Source organism: Heptranchias perlo, chromosome 1 (genome assembly GCF_035084215.1).
Source record: "Heptranchias perlo isolate sHepPer1 chromosome 1, sHepPer1.hap1, whole genome shotgun sequence".
Classification (NCBI taxonomy): Eukaryota; Metazoa; Chordata; class Chondrichthyes; order Hexanchiformes; family Hexanchidae; genus Heptranchias; species Heptranchias perlo.
This window is the reverse complement of record NC_090325.1, coordinates 135,577,172-135,601,645: the sequence shown is the minus strand read 5'-3', so window position 1 is coordinate 135,601,645 and position 24,474 is coordinate 135,577,172. Positions and strand designations below refer to the sequence as shown.

The 24,474-nt window shown below is 40.7% G+C and overlaps 1 protein-coding gene across 1 annotated transcript in view; it reads right to left on the bottom strand.

The window, feature by feature from the left end:
• Positions 1-223: 223 nt before the first annotated feature.
• Positions 224-24,474, bottom strand: part of tmem192 (transmembrane protein 192) — a 37,447-nt gene continuing 13,196 nt past the window's right edge. The window contains exons 3-6 of the mRNA XM_067991228.1: positions 23,313-23,565; positions 9,706-9,840; positions 2,312-2,420; positions 224-1,046 (exon numbers count right to left, since the gene is read on the bottom strand). Of these exons, the coding sequence (XP_067847329.1) occupies positions 923-1,046; positions 2,312-2,420; positions 9,706-9,840; positions 23,313-23,565 (621 nt within the window). The 3' untranslated portion in view covers positions 224-922. The remainder of the gene's footprint in view (positions 1,047-2,311; positions 2,421-9,705; positions 9,841-23,312; positions 23,566-24,474) is intronic.

The following is a 24,474-nucleotide window of genomic DNA, read 5'->3' as shown; positions in this document are numbered from 1 at the left end:
CTTTTTAATATGGCACAGTGTGGGAAGCTACCTGATCAAGATGGATGTGTACAGTACAAAAGCTTTAAAGTGGATAGTATCCCCAGGTGACATTACTCCAGATAGATGAAAATGGATCCTATTTTTTTCTCATGAAGGTTGAATGAATAAGGAAGGATGAAACATTTTTACCAAAAAGGTTAATGTTATGAAGTAGTAATTGTATTGAAAAAAAAACTTGCCATGGGTTTTATGAAAAATTTATTATAACTTACATTTCCAATGTAGCTTATACACATCATAGAATTCAAATCTTATAGGACAGTCACTCTCTGTACTTTCCTGGGTGCCTAGTGGAATATTATCTATCCATCTCTATATTAGAGACTAGCAGGTTGGTCTAAATTCATCCATCTGGGACATTTAGCATAATGCTCAAAGCTTAAAAGAAAGTTCTGTACATCTTCATAGCTTAAACAAGATTTTCCTTTTTAAAAAAAGTCATTGAGAATACTGGTCATCTTTAACAATGCCAAACAAGTGAATGTCAAGATTACAAAAGCAAGAAAAAAAACACTTCACTTACACAGACAAATGCAACTGTCCTAGATTACAATTCATATTTGAAAGTCTTTTGGCACAGGTCATCCAAGTTGATACATTTTGCTACATGATTGTTTTGTACAACAGTTTGTCAAAATGGAAAAACAAGTCATTAGTGTTTGAAGTTTGTAGCAAATGTATCCTAATGCAATCCCACAATATAAAAATTAAATTCTTTTGAAGGCAATCTTCACCCAACTATTATTTTAACCAAGTTACACTCCACCTTTATATTTCTTTCAAATGGTTACATCAGTTCTGACATTACTCATCTGCAGCACAAGCTGTTTTCTTTATTCTTTGGTTTGCCATGGTCTTTAGCTTCTCTTCTTTCAGAACCTCAGTCCCTGACTTGCTGGGATATTAAAGTCAGCAGTCTTTTACTTAACTGCACATTGTGCATTTTTAAGTAATCAATGAGGTCTGCTTGCTTTTCGACAAGATTTTCCAAGTTTGAGCCATCCCTTTAGAAATAAAAAAACCAAACAGCTTTACAAAATTGTTGTGACGTGGACTTATTTGCAGTACACAAATAAGAAAAAACAAACTTGCATTTATATGGCATCTTTCAAGACAGGACATCTGAAAGCACTTTAACAGCCAATGAAGTACTTTTGAAGTGCAGGCACTGTTGGAACGTAGGGAAACGCAGCAGCGAATTTGTGCACAGCCAGGTCTCACAAATAGCATGAGATAAATGACCAGAAAATCTGTTTGAGTGATGTTGATTGAGGGATAAATATTGGTCAGGACATCAGGAGAACTCCCCAATCTTCTTCGATCTTTTACATCCACTTGAGGGCAGATGGGGTCTCAGTTTAATGTCTCATCCGAAAGATGCGCCTCCAACAGTACAGCACTTCCTCAGTACTGCAGCCTAGATTATGTGCTCAAGTCTCTAGAATGGGGCTTGAAACCTTCTGTCTCACAGGTGAGAGTGCTACCACTGGGCTAAGGCTGACACACATTACAGTAACTCAATGAAAAAAAAGTTAAATTTAAAACTAAAAAATGAGAAACTAATTCTGAACAGTTATTACTCCAGTAACTTATAGGCTTTTAAAAATAAAAGTGCTACATTTCTCTGATGGTTCAGCAAGCTTACCCACAGGTTGCTGAGCTATAAAGACCAGGAAGATCCCAGGTTTAATACCCATTTAGTGAGAAGTTAGCTAATCTTAACCATGGCAGTGGTAGAGATGCTAAAATTGGTCTCAGCACTTCCCAGTTAGAGTGGGGAATAAAAGAGACCAAAGTTCCAACATTGGAGTGCTACTGATATCCCTGCTGGAAGTGCACATGGATGGAGGTCCAGTGAAAACATCCCAAGGCACTATACAGAGGGAACAGAGCAAAGAGGGCAGTGGGGCAACAATGATGTGTAACACAAGTCTGTGTAATAAATGCTTGCCCTCTCTCAGTTGCCATAAAGTCACGAGTGGAACTTTTATACAGTAATACGAAAGAAAAGACTTAGGAAGAGTTCTGCACTAAAAAGAGTCTCTTTCCAAGAGATATAGCAAGTTGTTTACCTCTTCCTCCTGTGCGCAAAATCAGCAAAACATCTTCAACAGGTGGAAAGTTGACTGAAGCGATAATCATAATACTCAAGGTAGCAAATGTTTGGTCAGGAGAGGCAACACATTTGCTACCTTTGTCACGAGGCAACTAAAAAGAATGAAAGACCCAATAATCACTATAGGATGCTAAAAATGATAGAGACGTTCACCTGAATCCAGTCTCAGACAGAATGTTAGTGAGATTAGGATATTTATGTCTCCTCTCTTCCTCCTGGATGTCAGGACATGGTTTCATCCGATTGAACTTTATAATCTTTGCTGTGAAATAAAATAGGCAAATTAGAGGCAGGTTAGAACTGATGTACAAGACCAAATGCAACCTTTTTCGATTAAAAACGATGTCTCATTAAAAATGAAATTTTCTTTTTCATTCCATCGCCAGTCCAGGGACTGAGATTTGTTTTATTCTAGGATTTAAAAACACTAATCTAGCTGGCTTCACAGATGATGGCAATGCCATTACTCATCAGTTAATTTATTTTTCTTTTGGGGGGGGGGGGGGGGGGGCACAGGGAGAAGAGGAGAAACTGTCTGGGATATATATATTCTCTGATTCAGTGGCACTGGTCACTATTGTAAGTGGACATTGCTTATGTTCAGCAGTTTGCCATACTGCCAATATCCAGTTACATCATAGTGTAACCTGGTGGGGGGGGGGGGTTGCAACAATGGGAACCCCGTTATATGAACCGGATATATGTACACACCCATTTCCAATCTTCCAGAAGGTGGACTGATTCACACTTTAACAAGGTGAGATTGGATGAGAGTTCATGAACTAGTTTTCAATTGTTCAGTAAACAAATAAACAAACAAATATTCAAAGCAATTCCTTACAATAATGACTTGATATTGTAGCCCTTTTTATGACCAATAAATTATGCCGTACTGTTCTCTTAGCCTGCTAAAAGAATCAGTGCTCACTAAAGCTTGGCCAGCTACCTAAGCCTCAGCCAGCTTTCTCCTTAGAATTGCCTCCTCGCTGCCTCACTCAACAGCCATTGTTGAAACTGACCCCGAGCAGGTGTTTCACTCCACTTTAGTTCCCAGTGTCCACGGCTTGGAGCAACTTGACCATGGACTCTTCCCCTGTTCAGGGGTTGGTCGGGAGAGCTGCCGATTAATCGGACTACCATTCCTGCCCGCCCCCCACCCCAAGTGGAGACCTGGCCAGAGCACCTCATTCCGTGAATGCATGACTTCAGTTCCTCCTGATCTCAAGCGTGAATGCCCATGGGAAAAATCTGAAACAAGCTAATAAATTACTTACCGTCCCAGATCGTTATGGGCAACAATTTCAGTGGCTGCTTATTAATATACTAATCTCCTTGCTGTCCCAGCAGCTACAGCACGTGACTGCAAGATGGATTTGTGAACTCACTTTAATTTAACAGCAACGCTTCAACGTACATCATAACCAAATCCTCTCAGTGGAAAAACGGTTGATAATCCACAAAGGAAATAGGGTTACAACAATACAGAATCCATAAGCAATGAATTACCATGGAGTCACTCATACAGGGTATGAAGGGAAATTAAAAAAAACCATCTGTAACTAAAGGCAAAATCAAGGCTAGAATCAAAACCTGTCCCAAAATGAATGATCACTTCAGCTGTTTTGTTGATCTTGGCTGGTATTTTGGGCACAGGAAGAAGAGTTAGACAACTTACTGCTAGACCGACCCATTTTCACTCATTCATGTAGACATCAGCCTATGCAAGGTACAGTTACTTTGTTGAGGCAGCTTCTTGTACCTCTCACGTGGCCATTCTTCATTTGCGAGTTAGTCAAGCGTATGCAAGATAGAATATGTGAGAGAATATCATAGTCAAGGATAATCCTGTCCTCTGAAGTCCACACGTAGAATTATAACATAGAAAAAGGCTACATGGCCCAACCAGTCTGTGTTTGTGTTCATCCTCCACAAGCAACAGTCTTAATCCCATGTACCTCACCTGTTCCCATATCCCTTCACTTACTTTTCTTTCACCTATCTAACCTATTTAGGGTGTGATTCGGGCACTTGACCTGAACTCTCCCTGTTTGCACCTAGCGGGTTAGAATAAAATCGGGGCTGTGGTCTCTGCTTCAACCACCAACTCTGGTAGTGCATTCCACAGCTTCCCAACCCCCCCGTGTAAAAAAAAGTTTCACCTGTTCTCCATTCTTATTCTCTTCCATATAATCTTGTACCTATACTCCCTTGTTCTAGATCCCTCAACCACTAGAAAGAGTGTTTCTATCTACGCTGTTCCATCTATTCACAATTCTAAATATCTCAATCAATCCACCCCTTAATTTCCACTTTTCTTAAAAGCAGCTCCAATTTTTCTAGACTTCATATTTGTATTTCCTGATACCAGGAAGAATCCTAGTGAATCTACACACTATCCGTTTTATTGCCTCAATATCCTTCCGATAGTGTGGGGCCCAAAAATATACTCGAGAAAGGGTTGGGGGTGGGGGGAAGATTGCAAATATCCAGCCCAGGGGCATGAAGACTTATTATGGCATGTTCACTGCTCCTTCTAAATCACAGACCCTACTGGGCTGCATGGCTCTATGCCACACAAAATGGTGCATTTACCTACTGAACTATTGGGCACCCTGAGCCAGCAATATTAAACTGTGAGAATCCCAAAATCTAAACTAATTGAAAGGCTCCCAACATTAAGACTTTGAAACTACCATTGGTTTACTTGGTAAAGTTAACATCCAATTGAGTCGTACAGATCAAAAAGTTCCAGATTTGATTGCTGGTCTGTGTTGAGTTGGCAGATCACAACCAGGACAGCAGTGAGTGCACTACAATTGGCCTCAGCTACCTGGACTAGTGGGGGGGGGGGGGGGGGGGGGGGGGGGGGGGGAAATCAGCCAGTGTTGTCGCTCCTAATCACATCCAGTAACCCCTGCTGGAAAGCCCCATGTGGATGTCAGGTAAATTCACAAGATAAATGAGTGCTTTGGCAAGTCACCAGAGCAAAACTGGTACCCATGGGAATGTAATGAAGAGATCAAATGGGAGTTTGGAGGAGGGGCTGTGGAAACAAAATACAAATTTTAAATAAACAGGTCAATGTAACTGAGCTGAGAAAATGTGAAAAGTTTTTAAAAAAAAATCAGTGTTTAGCTGGACACCAGTAAATTGAATATGATTGGGGCTGGTTTTAGTGTTGTGCAGATTTGGGTCTAAAAGTACCACCATTTCTCTTTACAATTGCAGTAGGATGTTTGCAGAGAAGGACTAGCTAAAATGTACTGCCAGTGGGTTAATCTTCCCACCAGTGTCTTAACCAAGGTTAACTCCTCTGTAAAGAGCAGTACTGTGGGCAATGTAACCAGAGACCACCTGCTTCAGGAGGACAATTGTATGGCCAATAAATAAACAGCATTATAAGAGGTTCTTGCAGTGAACCACAAGCTTCAAAAGGGCAAGTTGTAAAGTAATTGAGACCACCATGATCACTCCTTGGTGGTCTGTTTGGACTCTAACTCGGATATCACACTTCAGATACAGAATAACTGGTGTACATTAACCCACAAAGATTCATTTAATTATATGGGTTCTAACATAGAGGCACTAGTTGGCAAGCCAACCCAAAATGGTTTTTTTTTTAAAAAACAGGTTTTAATGCCAAAATTTTATATAGATACAGAACCTAACAAAAGCCACTACCTTCATTTTGGGCACATGATTCTTCAAACCAATATTTGGAGCATAATTTAAGTGCAGCTGGAGTGACCTTAACTAACATGCTGTTTAAAAAGAAAAACAGTGGACATCAAATAAATTGAAGAGTGTAGTAGACACTCAAGACAGGTGTGATAGATTGGATCATTTGTCTTGGGCTTTTTTAAATTTTAAAAACATGACCACCACTAGAATTAAATTCAGGGCTGTTCTGGTTTAGAACTAGAGCTCCACAGGGCTCACAATCCAGGGTGAACTTGTAGCAGGGGCATCTTTGGTGGAAAGATTGCCAAGAATCAGTAAAACATTTCATTGCATACTCCTTCAGCTATTTTACAGTGACCAACTTCAGAAACTTTTGCTGAGGTGCCCAGTCCTTCATAAATGTAGCTCTCAAAATGAATCAAGCCCTCCAGTATTGCAACCCAACAGGATTACAACTGGAGCAAAGCACACCAAAGTCCTTTGTTTTTGGAATAATACAGTAGAAACAGTGAAGATTAGCCTCCATTAGCTGCAAGTTTCTAACAGGCTTTAGTGCAGTATGTGTGGCTTTTTGTGTCCAGATGGGTTTAATCCACCCACTTTCCCGAAAAGTTTATTTTAAGCTCAAAGACCAGTATATCCTATTTTATAGAATTACCTTAAGATTTATATTGAAAAGTGTGTGAAATCCCAAAAATCTAAACATGAATGGAATTAAACTGAATTGATAAGATGATTATTGGTAGCATTCACACACGCTTCTAGACTGTTTTCTCATCTCAAAAGATAAAAATGAAGCCATGACAAATAAACTACTTCCAAAACAAAGAAATGCTACCACAGCTATTATTGGTCAAACTGTAAAACCTATATAAAAGATACAAGTGTTAAGGATTAAATCGCTAACATAAAGTCACATCAGATGGGATTATTTACAATAAAGACAGCTCCAACATATTGGGATTTAAGGCCTCCTTCCCACCCCATACCCAAAATAAATGCAAGAATTGATAATTTTACTATCTATTCCATTATATTGGGCCGGAAATTGCTTTAAAAAGCAGAATGGTGAGCTCAACAGCGCTCACCGTTGTTAGCGGCAAAATGAAAGAGCAAGTTCCGGCATCTGCACGTGCACAGTCAAACGCGAAAATCCAGAACTTACTCTTCCTGGTTCGACAGCGATCTGACAGGTTTGCGTAAAAGGGGTATCTCTGGCTGGAATCAACAGACCAGCGCCAAGTTGTTCTTCTGCCCATATGGAAAGCAACCATATCACCACGAAACAGGTATGCTTAAATATACCATGTCTAAACTAAGTTTTAATGGCACGGTTAGTCTTAATGACTGCCAAACAACTAAAAATTAACTTTTAAAAATGTGGAGTCTCATTACTCCTTATTTTAATTATTTTGAGTCATTAAAAATTTTTTTTTTTTTTTTTAACTACTTTTTCTTTGTCTCTTATTTAATTTGATATTTCTTACCCTCTCTTTTTTTCACTGTCTAAACCTGTTTTTACAAATGATTTTATTGTAACTTTCACTCCCTGGTTTTTCACGTTGCAGCTTGTACTTCAAGGTTTTGACTGCTCGCTGCTTTTCAAGGATGCTGCAATCTGATTGGTTGAGGGGAGAGATAGCTCCTCCCATGGGTCCTAGCTTCACTGAGCTCTTTGCAGCTTTCTATCAGAGGAAGTTCCCGCAGTAAAGACCACGGTAAGTTAGTGGATGAGTATAAATCTATGGAGCGGCAAGTGCCGTTCCTTCGTCGCTTGGAGCAATTTATGAGCCATTACTCCCCCTTTCCCCCCCCCCACCCCCAAAAGAGCCACTTTAGCTTGTCAAACAAAAGCCACTAAATTAAAAAATCACATTAGTAAAGAACTGCTTATAGTTACCATTTTGTAGACAAGTCACTGTTCATTTTAAACCAATACTAACAACCGCACATTAGAGGAACCATTACAGGAAGTGGTTAATTCCATGACGGGAAATATAAAAGTGGACACTTGAAGTTAACTACTTTTTAGAACGGCTTTGAAATAAATTCCTGAAACATGGGGCAAGGAATAAACAGAGTTGTGAAAGATTCACAAAATAGAAGACTGCATAATAGACTTCAGGGTTGTATGTGTGGCAAAAGTTATGAAATTGCATCAAGATATTGTAGGTAGATAAACACACCTGCCAGTAGATGAAATCATTCTAATTTTTGACAGGGATAATTTTCTAATAGAGAAAGTTTGGCTGCAAGATATACAGGATGTAGACAACCATAAAATGAATGTTTCTCCTTCTCTAAGTTTCTGAGTCATATGTGAAAAACACAGACTACTGGGACATGCAAACAAAGTTGCAATTAAACAGGGCTCACGAGACACCCTAAAGGCTTAGTGGTAAAAGCACCTTCTGTGTGGCAATAAAATACACAGACTAGGAGTGCCTCAGGTCCAATCCCAGTATTGGCTGAGTTAGCTAAGCTAAAATCACATCCAGTGCAGCAGTACAAGCCACCACAGGCTGGGGAGAAAATGGAGGAAGAGCTGCCACCCCTGATCTGACATTCATGTGCAGGGACAAATGGACAGCAAAGATGGCAGGAACAGGTTCGCTTTGATGTCCCTATGATCGCATAGCTTTCTGGCACCCACTGTCTAGATGCACATGAAGAATAGCTATTTGGGAAAGGTACCAGAGGGCAGGTGTCCATGGAATGGTGCCCCAACACAAAAGTCATCACCAGACTGAAATGGAGGATAAGGGAAAGATAAAACGGAAGTTAATGAAATGTTGTTACTGGAAGATCAATCATTAAAGTCCACTCTAAAAAATATTAGATCAAACATTTCAGCAAAAAAAGGTATTTGGTGTTACCATTCATTGACTCAATTTTAATCATCTGCCTTAAATATATTTGGTACACTTAAAAATGTAACTCCACTTGTATTGTTATATTGTTCTTTTCTTATTCCAGAAGTCTGGTGTTCATCAGCCAGTTGCTGGTGTTTACACTGTGAAGTCAGCTCTCTGTAGCAAACTCGTAGACCCGGGTAAAACTGCGTTTACGAATCTGCTGGCTGGCTACCGAAAACTGATTTAACAAAAAAAACCATGGGAGCAGGTTCACGGATTCCAGAATCCAAATTAGAATGTGAAAAACAGATTTCGTACAGAAGTTTATTAGTGATGGTGCTTACGGTATCACTTGCACATATCTTTGATGCTTTCAAAGAAGAACATGATTTTAGTTGGTTTTGAACAAATAGTGCATTAAAACCAACACTCATGTTCTTATTTTTAACCCAATGGCTAGAAAAGCGATAGGTAATAGTTAATTTTTATTTGATTCCCAACATCTTGTCTGCTGCACACTCTGGTCACTTTGCTCAGTTCAATTAAGTGGAGTTTAAATGTAAGACTAAAATTTGCAACAAGTACCAAGATGTAGGGCTCGCTGGCTAATTCATTATTTTCTGGGTATTCAGTTAGTTTCTAGTTATCCTAGGATGGCTTTGTTTTTCATGTTGCAATAATTGTAAGACTAACCATTCTCTTCAATATAAAACCTGGGGGGGTGCAGGGGGCAGGGTGGAGGAAAGATTTTTCTCTGTGCAATATGTTCAGCAAAATTAAACATTTTTTTTTTTATAAACTGGGTTATGATGGTTAATGTTACTTTGTAGTTCCCAAAAGTAAATCTTTCCCCTTCCCTGTTCCTTATTAAAGAAAAATGAATGAAGTTTAAAGGAGATGGGAACTGTTCATGTGTAAATACAAATGTGTTAAATCCATTGTAATACCTATTGTATCTGCCACTTTGTACATACACAGCAGGGAACACTGGCTTCCTTTCTCTCCCCTCACCTGTGTAAATGATGAGGCACACTGAAGAAAAGAAAAGCTCCACTGTCAGGACTCCAAGAATGAGGTGCATCACCGGGATTTCCATTTCTGCAATAGGCACCAGTATAGCAAATATAAGCAGGAGAACCACATTTCCTAAAAAAAAACAAGTACAAAGAAGATGATCAGTGGATGATCCATTCATAGGCTATTGCAAATACAAATCTTTCAAATGCAGAACAACCTATAGAAAGTAGATAAAACTGCATTTTGGCAAATTTCCTGACACATTCCAAAACTGTAGTGCATGAAGGCATTAAATAAAGTTTGAATAAGTTACCCAAGCTGGTTTAAAAAAATCCATCCTGAGAGGTGGTGGTGGGGGGTGTAAAAGGTCCCTGCATTCCCTCATTATTCCCCCTCTAACCCCACTTGGAGGCACTAACTCATGATAAATATGGTTCCAGGAATGCAAGTAACCCCCTGGTACCACATTAGAGTGGCCATTCTTCATGCACCAGTCTGGGCAGCAACTGTCACTACACTATTTGGGGGACATTACAGCAGAGTGCAATCCTGTCCTCACCCACCAGTCACACATGCATACTTGTCAGCCTAGGTTACTGGAGAACCATCGTCCCCTCCAGGGATGCCAAAACCATTTTAGGGCCCCCAATATGGCCTTGCTGAAAATCTGACTGTGTACAGACCAGAGGATGAGCATGGAACCAGAAGGATCTTACAAAAAAAAACTGAAAATGCTGGAAGCACACAGGTCAGCCAGCAATCTGTGGAAAGAAAGACAAGTTAATGTTTTGATTGAGTGTAACCCTTCATCAGAACTGAAAATATGAAAACAAAGTGAACAAGCATCTAAAACAGAATAAAAGGGGAGGATGCAAAGACGACACCAGAGGGGAACTATGGGTGGAACGACCAGTGTGCATGCTTAAAAGGAAACAAAAACAGGAGGTGGTCAGATGGCAGAGATGATCTTTAAGAATTAGACAATAGGAAGAAGCAAAAAGAGAAAATAAAAGTCAAAGAGCGTGTGAATAACTGAGGTAGTGGGGGTAAACCAGGTTTGAAATTAAAACTGAAGGTGGCAAAACAGGGCAGGGTTTGACAGCACAAAGAGAAGCAAAGCAGGAGGAGATGCAAACCCAAAATCAGATGAAAAGGTGGTGAATACGCTAATTTGGAAGTTGGTTTTCCCAGAGGCTTAATCAATAAGTAATTCTGATGGCTTGTCTCTACAACTGAAAACACCTCACCCCTTCTCCCCATCTCACTGTGGTGGAAAGTTTTTTCATCTTTCCTAACTGAACAGTCCGCATTAAAGCAGTCTGACTTTTGGAAGAAGTACGCTGCACAGGGAGCAAAAGACGGGATACTGCAAGAATAGGCGGTTCTGCTCTGGGACTGTAGGACAGAATGATTCTGTTTAAGTAAGAGGACCTAAAGAGAGAGTGTTGCACAGTCATTATTTTTAAATCATTACACAAAGACAAGTTGTAACAAATAAACTAAGCAAATCCGATTATATCTGTTGCTCTGTATGTCATCTGACTGTGGATTAAAGCAGATTATTTGAACCAAGTTTCTCCTCGCCTAGTTTAACTCGGTCTGCCTTGAGAGATTGAAGAAAAAAAACACACAAATGACACCAAGATCAGGTCCAGATCACAAGGGGATTTTACAGTTACACCATCATACAAGTAGTCATAGGGTAGTGTGAATCAACTCCCATAAAAAAGGTAAGAAACTCTGAGAAGGGTATCTACGGCAGACCCAAATTCCTAATAACATTTTAAAAGCCAATGCCTAGACAGGATGACTTAAAATAGAACTGCATACTAGTTCAGTTCAGTTCATCGCAGGAGACGAGAGCAGGTCAAACTAAGAGTGTGCAGTGAAAGTCCACAATTACTATAAATTACTGTCAAGACTATTTAAAAAAAAATCTATAAATTGCAAGATAAAACAAAGGCAAAGCCTAAATACACAAGATTCTGGTTAAGGAACAAAAAAGGTTAAATACACTTCTACTTATTTCACAGGATTAGAAAAATTGAGCTCCCCTTATGGCCCAATAGGTTAAAAAGCTACCTCCAGAGGTAGCACAAAGACCAGAAAGTGCTCAGTTACTTGATCTCATTCAGGGAAACATTAAGGGTATTATGATTAGTTGCAGTGCCTAGGCAAGGTAGAGGGAAGAAAAAAAAATAGGGTTCCTTCTTCTAATACCATCTAGTGACTATTGCTGGAAAGTGAACAGGCATAAACAATGGGAGAAATGAATGGGGTGCGGTTATGATGTCCTCCAAAATCAATGCTCATGGCAATTTTCTATTTATGTAAATGATTTGGCCATAAATGCAAGAGAAATGATAGCATGCCAATATCAAATTAGGAGGAAGAATACAAGAGATTGGAGGGGCACAGACAAGTTACTGAAGTGGGAAATTAATGTAGAAAAACATGACATAGCACACTGAAAAAAGTGAAAGAAGTGCATCATAACCAAGATTCATAACAGACAGAGCAGAGCAGAGACTTGAATGGATAAACCCCGAAAACAGGCATGGGCATCACAGTACGTGATTAACCCACGCCCACACACAGCGATGCGGGCAGCACATTAAATTTGTGCTGCTTGCTGTTTTAAATGATTGCTGCATGCAGTCAGTGCTACCTGTGCTATTTATTGCCTGCACGCATCAGCAGGGGGTCCAGACATATTTTCTAGTGTATACGAGTAAAAACTATTGTGCGTTTCAAAATAACACCAACTAGTCAGTCAATAAACTGACCTGTCCCATCAGTTGCTGAACACTGCATTTCACTATGAATGATTGATGTGCAGTTAGAGTCAAGAAATATATGTCCACGTCTTCACTTAATGAATGAAAATACCACTAAACTACACAATGAAAACAGATCTTAAAATCAAATCTGCTAACTTGCACTTTATTTATGATCACTTATGAGTACAATTGGAAAAGGAGGAAATAGGCTGTGCCCCAAGATCTTTCCGAAAATACCACTCCAAAAGTGCCTGGAATATACAATGCTGGCGCTACTTAAAGGCAGCATGCACCTCTTAAAGGGGAGATACACTGTGGCTGATAGAATTGGTGTCATGAAGTAGATTGCTTTGGAAGAAGTTTTGTGAAGATGTCTCAACCTGTGAGAGGGTGCACCAAGGTTCTCTGATACAAACTGCAATTGATACTAGCTCAATTGCTAAAATTTAAATCGGAGATAGATAGCTTTTTGGCAACCAAAGGTATTAAGGGATATGGGCCAAAGGCAGGTATATGGAGTTAGATCACAGATCAGCCATGATCTTATCAAATGGCGGCACAGGCATGAGGGGCTGAATGGCCTACTCCTGTTCCTATGTTCCTATAATGCACTAGAGGCCTTGGTGCAAGAGGTGGAGAGAAGGAGACATCCTGTATCCGCAGGGGGGCAGGTGGCCCTTCAGACATATGCTCAGGAGGCAGAGGGAGGAAGAAGCGGAGGTCAATGCGAGGAGCATAGCACCAAGAACATGGATGCAGTGCAGGAAGAAGTTCAAATGATTTAACACGAGTTGTTAAGATGAGGGAGTTCAATCCTCAAATGGCACATCCTACCAACTACACCACTAGCCTCATCTCCTGCTCAATTCACTATACCCCCATCACCCACCTACCAACAATCTATCAATCAGTACTCAACCCTTCAATTCATCTGGTTTACTTCACCCCACACATTTAGTATTGTTGCAAGCCTCTCACCCATAGCAGCAGCTATTCAACCATAACAGCCACATCACCCATACATATTGCAGTATACTAACTGACACACTTCCCTCTTTCTTGCAGGATGTGGTGGTGCATAACAGGAGGCAGCAACAAACAAGTGGAGGAGGACGAGTGCACCTACACATTTTAACCCCCATGGAGGAGACAGTGCTGGCCATCATGGGAAGGGGCATCACAGAGGCTGTGGCCATTGGAGGGATCAATAATGAAGGTCTCTGCATACCTAATCCTCCTTCTCTCATCCCACAATCTTTTCTGACCCGCAAGCTGCAGATGGTGTAAGCACGCACTTATGACTTTCTCCTCTCCCCTCACCACAATCCAAACCTCGTCTCTTTTCCATTTCAGATACCAAAGAACAGGAACCTTCCCAATCAGTCAGAGGAGGAAGAGGAAGAAGGCAGTGATGACGAAGAGACACAGTCACTCGATCTTACACTCACAGCCACCAGCTCAGAGACTGACACTAAAGTATGCACAGAGGCCAGGATAGAGGAGGGATCTGCATGTGGAGACACACTGGGCACAAGTGCACAGTAGCCAGGGCAGGGAATACCACAGCTAACAGCTTGCCAGAGGGCAAGGACGCACACTAGTTCTGCTGCAGAGAATTCAGATGAGGACTTTGATGGCCCAGGCTACAGAAGGCGGCTGATGAGCGTTTTCAACCAAATGTTTGGTGCACTGGAAAGCCTGTGCACAATGTCAAGCTCCAACTTGGCAGAGGGCTTTGTGCAGAACTTGGAGCCCATCCTTACCAACATGGAATGGGTGGTCACCTCCATCAGCACAGCTGTGGAACCCATGATGCAGTGTCTGATGACTGATGTAACCTTCCATCAAAGGTATCGCTGCTGCCATTGTGGCTCTGTGTACCACTGTTGAAAGGGGCTTCCAGGGAGTCACAACAGTCCAGCAATCTGTTCTCCAACCGATCACCGGGATTGCTGAGGCGCTGCCCCAGGAGAGTGGCACTGATTCCACGGAACACAAACCTGCTGTCCTCTTAGGCTGGCAGCACTACTGCTCCCACTCCACTAGTGTCCTTGCTGTTGCCTGTCAGCCCACCCCCTGTAGAATATTGAAACTTGATCCAAGTATAGGAAACCTCCAAAAACAGCACCAGAAGAAATAATCCAGCAATTAACCTGTAACCACTAAATCATCCCTTTAAATAGTGCTGGTGGGGGTGGGGTCCTTTGTGCCGTTTAAGTCATGTTTCTTAGATGGAGTGTGGAGTTCCACAATAGCTGTATTGCCTCCAAATCAGCATTGCACACTGATTCACTTCATCTTCCCCTTACTCTGCATGCTGCCAGCAGTTGTTAGGTGCCCTTTACCAAGATATCTAAAACAAAACAGGTGCTACGTGGCACAATTTCAACCCCATATATCTTTAAAAGGCGGGAATACAAGTAGAAAAAAAGGTCATTAAGACAAATGGGATTCTAGATTTTATATACACAAGGGCATTGACTACAAAAGCAAGCGATGTTAGATTTGTACAAGACAAAGATATTGGAGCCATGGAAGATTCACTAGAATGATACCAGGAATGAGATTATAGTTATGAAGGACTTGAAAAATTAAGACTGTCTTCTAATGAAAAAAGCAGATTGACGATTTCAATAATACTATCTCAAAACTTCAGAATTTAAGATTTGTTTCCACAGGCTTGTGAATTAGTAAGAAGGGAGTATAGACTCAGGATTAATCACTAGGTGGAGGAAATGGTGGGGCTGGGGGTAGACATAGTTTTTTCAAGAGGGTTATTAAAACATGGAATACTCTACTATAAACAGCTACTGAAACAGACACTAAAATAACTTAAAAGGGAAAGTCTAGGTATTTGAAAAATGAAAAATAAAAATGATACAGGGAGAGGGAAGAGAAATGAGATTAGCACAGGTAGTGCTAGTTAAAGAATTATTACCACAGGCACAATAGACCAAAAAGCCTCCTTCTGTGCTGCAATTTCTATGATTCTGCAATGGTTGGCCTGACACTCTTTAAAAAGTTGTCTATTTTGCCAAATCCTGCTTTACTCCAAAACCACCAGGTGGAGACATTCATACTGGTGACTGAATAGAAAATGGCTGCACTATTACTTGAACATAACACAGTAAGTCAGTTTTCTTTAAAAAAGGGAATTACTCAATTACCAAATAAACCTGTATATTTGAGCACATTACATTGTTTAATACCATGAACTGAAAAGGTAAATGAAACACTGGAATGTAATTGGAAGGCATTTGTAGATAGTCATTGTGGTATAAATTAGAATTGCTGTTAGTTTGTAATGGTTATATAACCAATAATAAGCAAAAGGGGCCCATAATCTTAGCAACGATGTCTGAATAGAATAATCTGCCGTCACAGTTTTTAGGACTGAAAATAAGAAGAGTGAGGATACCAAATGAGTTGGCTGATGCTAAGTAATTATGAATCTATGGCATTCATAACCAAAGTGACATGTGGCTAATTCTAGTGGCCTGTAGGAGGCACAAACTTCCAAATTAACAGTAAACGGACAAGAAAAATATTCAACAGAAACTTGGTAAGATCCAGCAACGTGAGTTCAGGCTATGCCTGAATATAAATCATGTGAAGCCAGTGTGCCCCTTTGAGGATGCATTTCTGTATAGTTCACTCCATAGGAATTTTTAGAATGGGAACATTAATAGCTTAGAGCAGGGTTTGCCATCACCAATGTAGGAATTTCAAGTTTGGACTGTGAAGCATATAATTACCATAAACTGGTAAGTCACCTCAGTTATGTACAGTAATTTGCCTTGATCCACCAGACTGGGGTTCCTTTCTCACAAGGGAAAAAGAAAAATCTTATTTGAGTACACTCATTGAGAGAAGATATCCAACCATAGAAATTTATGGCTCTCCCTCACCCATTATCCAACAACCCATCCAAATAATTCTGAACACCATTCCAGATGCTCACTGCGTAAACTGCTACCAGTCCCAAACTTGCCTTTTGTTCGTTTTTACAATTGTCCTGAAGACTTAGTTTAATTTGAAACAAGGATCCAGAGTAACCTTTTATATTCTACTTAATATATCCCAGTCATTTCCCCTAAATCTTGACTGTGGTATCCTGTAATTCCCCAACCCTCTTTGCTCCATCATCAGTTTCAAAATCTTCAGGTGTCTCAGTCTCACTTGGGAACTCGCTTTCTAGATTTTCCAACTTGCTAGTTCTCTCCTTGCCTTCAAAAGCCTCCTCAAAACCTCAACAATGCTGCTGGTCTCAGCTCCTAACTTTTTCCACGGTCAGTTGGCTCCACTTGGATGTTTCCCTTGTGGCTCAATGACCACTACTGAATGCAGTACTCAGGGCTTAGCCTGACTAGAGCATGTGGCCTCAGACTTCAACATAGCTCAGCATTCAGATTGATTTGTTGATTATGCTCTGCAATAATTGAAACATTGTAAGTGTTGAGTGGACTATCATTTCTTCAGCCTTCAAGTTATTTTGACACCATTCATTAAATCTGCTTTACATGTGCAACACCTTGCACTTAATTTGTATTGAATTTCATCTACCATAGTTCTGCCCACTTGCAAATATGGTCTAAGTCCTTCTGTAGTTCCATGGTTGTTTCAGGAATTTGACTGCCCCCACCTCCAATTTAGCATCATTGGGAATTTGACCAAGCGTGCACTTGGTTTCTGAATCCACGTTGTTTATATTTAGGTTAAAAATAGTAGGGCTCCAGCAGCAATCCAAGTGTCACTTCGTTCAGCACATCCAAACAGCCCAACACGATTCCCTTAACTAGTAGCTGCTGCTTCTTCTCCTTCAGCCAATTCCTTATCCAACTCCCAAATTTTACCTAGAATGCCCACTGCTGTAAGTTTGTGCAGTTGCCTTTCATGCAGAACCATATAGAAGGTATTTTTGGGGGGAAATTCAGGTACACTAGTCATAACTTTATGATGTATTCACATGGGATGTCACTTTCTCAAAAAAGTTAAGGAGGTTCCACAGGCAGGATTTCACCTTTCTAAAACCATGTGGCTGCCAGTTACTAGATTATTTTCATAATGTTCCTAAGTGATCAATTTCATTATTTTGCCAATTTAGTCACCTTTGAAAATGTAACCCACCCCAGCTCATTTCCTGACCAGTATCCTCCTGTATCCAGGGGCTCTCTTAGGATGTTTGCAAGCACTTCAAATGTCATTCCTAAACTCAGTTGTACTCAGAACGTTACAGCAGAGAAACAGACCATTTATCTCAAGTCTATGCTTATGTTTTTTTTCCCCCATATGAACATTCAACTTGCTCACCAGACCTTCAATATTCATCTTTTTCAAGAAACTATGCAATTTCATAGAAACAGAAAATAAGAGCAAGAGTAGGCCATTCGGCCCTTAGGGCCTGCTCTGCCATTCAAAATGATCATGGCTGATCATCTAACTCAGTACCCTGTTCCCGCTTTTTCCCCGTAGTCCTTGATCCCTTTAGCATTAAGAAATATATCTATCTCCTTCTTGAATACATCTAATGACTTGGCCTCCACTGCCTTCTATGGTAGAGAATTCCACAGGTTCACCACCCTCTGAGTGAAGAAATTTCTCCTCATCTAAATTGCATACTCCGTATCCAGAGACTGTGACCCCCGGTTCTGGACGCCCCAGCCATCGGGAACATCCTCCCTGCATCTAGTCTGTCTAGTCCTGTTAGAATTTTATATGTTGTTTCGATGAGATCACCTCTCATTCTTCTAAACTCTAGTGAATATAGGCCTAGTCAACCCAATCTCTCCTCATAAGTCAGTCCTGCCATCCCAGGAATCAGTCTGGTAAACCTTCGTTGCACTCCCTCCATGGCAAGGACATCCTTCCTCAGATAAGGAGGCCAAAACTGCACAATACGCCAGATGTGGTCTCACCAAGGCCCTGTATAACTGCAGTAAGACATTCCTGCTCCTGTACTCAAATCCTCTTGCAATGAAGGCCAACATACCATTCACCTTCCTAACTGCTTGCTGCACCTGAATGCTCGCTTTCAGTGACTGGTGTACAAGGACACCCAGGTCGCGTTGCACCTCCCCGTTTCCCAATCTATCACCATTCAGATAATAATCTGCCTTTCTGTTTTTACAACCAAAGTAGAAAACCTCACATTTATCCATGTTATACTGCATCTGCCATGTTCTTGCCCACTCACCCAACTTGTCTAAATCACATTGGAGCCTCTTTGCATCCTCCTCACAGCTCACATTCCACCCCAGCTTTGGGTCATCTGCAAACTTGGAAATGTTACATCTAGTTCCCTCATCCAAATCATTGATATATATTGTGAATAGCCAGGGCCCAAGCACTGATCCCTGCGGTACCCCACTAGTCACTGCCTGCCACCCAGAAAAAGACCCATTTATTCCTACTCTGTTTCCTGTCTGTCAACCAATTCTCAATTCCCCCCAATCCCATGTGCTTTAATTTTGCACACTAACCTCTTGTGTGGGACCTTATCAAAAGCCTTCTGAAAATCCAAATACACCACATCCACTGGTTCTCCCTCATCTATTCTACTAGTTACATACTCAAAAAACTCCAGTACATTTGTTAAGCATGATTTCCCTTTCATAAACCCATGCTGACTTTATCCAATCCCGTTAATGCCCTCCAAGTGTTCTGTTATCACATCTTTTATATTAGACTCTAGCATTTTCCCCACTACTGATGTTAGGCTAACTGGCCTGTAATTCCCTGTTTTTTCTCTCCCTCCTTTTTTAAAAAAAAAATAGTGGGGTTACATTTGCCACCCTCCAATCTGTAGGAACTGTTCCAGAGTCTATAGAATTTTGGAAGATGATCACCAATGCATCCACTATTTTCAAGGCCACTTCCTTTAGTACTCTGGGATGTAGATTATCGGGCCCTGGGGATTTGTCAGCCTTTAGCCCCATTAATTTCCCTAGCACTATTTTTTTTTACTAATAATGGTTTCCTTCAGTTCCTCCCTCTCACTAGACCCTTGGTTCCCTAACATTTCTGGCAGGTTATTTGTGTCCTCCTTTGTGAAGGCAGAACCAAAGTATGTGTTTAATTGTTCTGCCATTTCTTTGTTCCCCATTATAATTTCCCCCATTTCTGACTAAGGGACCTACATTTGTCTTCACTAATCTTTTTCTCTTGACATATTTACAGAAGCTTTTACAGTCAGTTTTTATGTTCCCTGCTAGTTTACTCTCATACTCTATTTTCCCCCCTTAAATCAATCTTTGTCCTCTGCTGAATTCTGAACTGCTCCCAATCCTCAGGCTTGCCACTTTTTCTGGCAATTTTATATGTCTCCTCTTTGGATCTAATACTATCCCTAATTTCTTTTGTAAGCCACGGTTGAGCCACCTTTCCTGTTTTATTTTTGCGCCAGACAGGGATGAATAATTGTTGTAATTCCTGCACACGTTCTTTAAACATTAGCCATTGCCTATCCACAGTCATCCCTTTTAGTAAAGTTCCTCAATCTATCATAGCCAACTCGCATCTCATACTTTCGTAATTTCCTTTATTTAGATTCAGGACCCTAGTTTCAGATTCAACTACTTCACTCTCCATCTTAAATGAGGAATTCTATCATGTTATGGTCACTTTTCCCTAAGGGACCCTGCATAACAAGATTGTTAATTAATCCTCTCTCATTGCACAATACCCAGTCTAGGATCGCCTGTTCTCTAGTTGGTTCCTCAACGTATTGGTCTAGAAAACCATCACGTGCACACTCCAGGAATTCCTTCCCCACAGTATTATTGCTAATTTGGTTTGACCAATCTATATGTAGATTAAAGTCACCCATGATTATAGTTGTACCCTTCTTGCATGAGTCTCTAATTTCTTGTTTAATGCCCTCCCCTACATCTCCACTACTGTTTGGAGGCCTATAGAGAACCCCCACCAACGTTTTCTGCCCCTTGTGTTGCTTAGCTCCACCCATACAGGTTCCACAGTGATTTTACGAGCCAATATCCTTCCTCACTATTGCATTGATTTCCTCCTTTACAAACAACGCTACCCCACCTTCTTTCCCTTTTTGCCTGTCCTTCCTAAATATTGAATACCTCTGGATGTTCAGTTCCCATCCTTGGTCACCCTGCAGCCATGTCTCCGTAATCGCAACTATATTATAACCGTTAATATCTATCTCTGCTGTTAATTCATCTACCTTATTGCGAATGCTTCGCACATTAAAACACAATGCCATTAGACTTGTCTTTTGAAGATTGCTATTCATCTTAGTTTTATTTTGCACTATGGCCATATTTGCCTTCCACTATTGCTTCTTCCCTTTCTGTCTTGTTTCTATCCTTGTTTCCACCTCCTCTGTCTCCCTGCTCAGGTTTCCATCCCCCTGCCATTCTAGTTTAAACCTTCCCCAACAGCACTAGCAAACACCACCACGAGGTCATTGGTCCCGGTCCTGCTCGGGTGTAACCCATCCCGCTTGTACAGGTCCCACCTTCCCCAGAACCGGTCCCAATGTCCCAGGAATCTAAATCCCTCCCTCCTACACCATCCCTGCAGCCACGCATTCATCTGGTGTATTCTCCTGTTTCTACAATCACTAGCAAGTGGCACTGGTAGTAATCCTGAGTTCACTACCTTTGAGGTCCTGCTTTTTAATTTATCTCCTAACTCCTTAAATTCACCTTGCAGGACCTCATCCTTTTTTTAAAAACCTACATCATTGGTACCAAAATGGACCACGACTACTGGCTGTTCACCCGCCCCCTCCAGAATGCTCTGCAGCCGCTCCATGACATCTTTGACACTAGCACCAGGGAGGCAACGTACCATCCTGGAGTCACGTTTGTGGCCGCAGAAACGCCTATCTGTTCCCCTTACAATTGAATCCCCTATCACAATAGCCCTGCCACTCTTATTCCTCCCCTCATGTGCAGCAGAGCCACCCGTGGTGCCCCGAACTTGGCTCTTCTCAGCTTTCAAAATAATGTAGGGACTCCATCAAAAATAACTTGTGGCAGAGAATTCTACATTCCAACCAGCTCAATCTAAAGAATTTTTTTCTAACCTTTTTAATTTTTTTGCAATTATATTAAATTTGTGCCCCTTTGTTACTGTCTAACTATGACCTCTCATCCCTACAATAACATCCTAGTAAATCTACACTGCATCTTTTCCATTGATCTATGATGAACGGCCCAAAACTGCACACAATATTCAAACTGAAGCTTAATAGCAGCCTTGTACAAGTTCAGTACTCTTCACTTTTATGTTTCATTTTTTATTTATTTGCACTTATCTATTTGCACTGCCAACTTTAAAAAAGACATGTAGCTGCACACCAAGGTCACTCTGCTCTTCTTCATTTAGAAAATATTTTTTTACTTGCAAATTTCTGTACACTGAACTGCACCTGCCATCCTGTATTATAGACCCTGTGGGCCAACTTATTATGAAGTTGGTATAAAACTAGTGAATGAGTACTAATTCAAAGAATTTGGCCAAAGATGAAAAGCATGCCAGTCATGTAAGCCATTACAGAGAGACCAAAGCACCACTGGAAAGTCCAGGGCTGCAAGAATGAGTTAAGAATCATGGTGTCAAACTCTAGAAGGTGTATTGGGGGGGGGGGGGGGGGGGCGGTGAAAAGAGGGGGGCAGGAATGGAATGTTTTGCATTAAAATAGCCCTGTTTGGCACTATAGACCATAGTATCTTGTTTATGCAACAGAATCACACCAGAAGTCAGCTCTGAGCAAAAGTAGTTTTCCTGCATACATAAGCTGCGTAGGTTATGTACATACCAGGTTGACTGTAATTAAAGCATAAGTAGGAGGACTAAAAAGATAGATAGAAAACAGGTGGATTTTGATTAATGCTATTTTCCACCCTCCCTTTGGTCACTACCACATATGCAAGTAACATTACTGGTATTACTCCTTCAAAAACTCAAGAGATGGGATAAGTCAGTTTAAATGTTTTGAAGCCAATTAGAATATGGCATTATGCACAGATACAAAAAGATGAAATTACTGCATCGACTGAAAAGCAACATTTACTTATTAACCAGGCGTTGGCTTAATATGTGCCATTTCATTCAGGAAATGAGGCACAGTGGCTTGTCCTGGCTCAGCAGAGAGCTTGTTGTCGCAAAAACCTGTGGAATCTGCAACACTGGACTAGTGATTGCTGGTTACAAAAGATCTTTCACAAATATAGATCAGTTATCAAGCATCGTTGGCACAAAGAAACTGCAGTCTTTCATAAGAGTACAATACTGCCACAAATATATCAATGGTAGCATGTTCTGTTACACAAGCATCCTTTAATACTGTTTTCGTAGTGCTTCAGGAAATGGTTCTGCACTACCAGCTGAAGCTGCCAGTGTTGTAGTAACTGCCCCATTTATACCGTGGGGTAGCTTGTATAGCTTTCGCCACACATTTAAAATGTACATAAACGTGCAGTTGTTTTGAAGCGGATATTCAGGACATTTTTCTGGAGGTAGCCACCCTCAAATGCCTGGGAAAGGTACCATAAAAAGGTCATTGGTAGCAAAACCCTCTCCAGTTCAGTCTGCTGCAACCACAAGAGTTTGGCTGTCTCCACCAGAAACATTTATATTTCAGTCAGAGAAATGCTACCACTCACTAACTCCCAACAGTGCCAGTATTCCCAGAACAGAATCAAACTTTTGACTTTCTGATCTGCATGACTTAGCAGTGCACCAAGTGGTGCCTTTATCAACACTACATTCTTAACTAAACATCAAGCACATCAGTTGAAATGTTCATACACCCTTACCTCCCCAATTACAGTAAATCTTGCTCACCTGTTGAATTAATAAAAAGTGGCAGGCGCTTCAGGTGCCTTGTGGAGCGGTACAGTGTGAGATAGCCTCTATTTCTGGCTTTGGAGTGCTGAGCTTGCAAGTAACATTCAAAGAGAGCAAATAGAGCCCAAAGGACACCTTTTGTAATTATTATAATAGTCGTAGGCTTGAAGAACCCAAGGACATCTCTGCAAACGTCAGCTGGCGTAACACACAAAAAGCCCAAAGGAAACGCCAGTGCTACAAAAGCAACCTAGAACAAATAAGATACACTTACTTCATTAATTTAAAAAAAAGGAACTCAACAGCAAAGCAAATTTATGGTATCAATGAATCCACATGATGTTTCAGATTTGGGTATATGGTTTAACTCCATAAGTTCCCTGTTAATGGGGAGTTCATGCATAAACAGATTTTAGATGTGAAACCCCTCAGATATCCTAGTGGCTGTGGACATGACTTGTAGGGGATCTAAACAAGTCAGTTATTTACTGTTATACAGAGTTTCCAAGTGGGTTTAAAGGGAAAAAAAGTTTAACGTGAATGCCTTCATCAGTAATATTTATACTACATTCATAGGTTTGTTTTGTTTAAGAATGTCTGGCTATCCTGGCTTCAAGGGATACAAAAAGTGTTCAATGGCAGACAACCAATACGGCAGACTCTCATTCCTGTGATGATGGCTCACCACTGTCTACTGATGATAATTAGTCACAATGAAAACTGTTTACTTAATGATTCTTCAACCATTCTAGTTTGGCATTTCAAATGCAACAGACAAATTTGAACTGGGATACAATCATTTTAATTTAACACTACAATCATGAGATTTAAGGAAATTGCAATTTGTGGGGTGAAAATTATTTTTAAAAATACCCAAACAACCTTTGGGCACATTATTAGAACTTTTCTATCTATAACCATATACTATACCACCTCCCCCCCACCCCCCCCCCACTTTGCACGAGACTAGAGATATGCTTCTGGCCACGCTTTAGCTGCCAATGGAGACATCTGCATCTATCTGTCGTATTTTCCCAGTACAAAAATAAAGATATTTATATAACCTAAATAATGTTAGGGGTAAAAAACACACTGAACAGTAAAGGCCAGGTGAAATTTTCCCTCTGAATTTAAATGATGTTTCAAAATTAACTGAAAA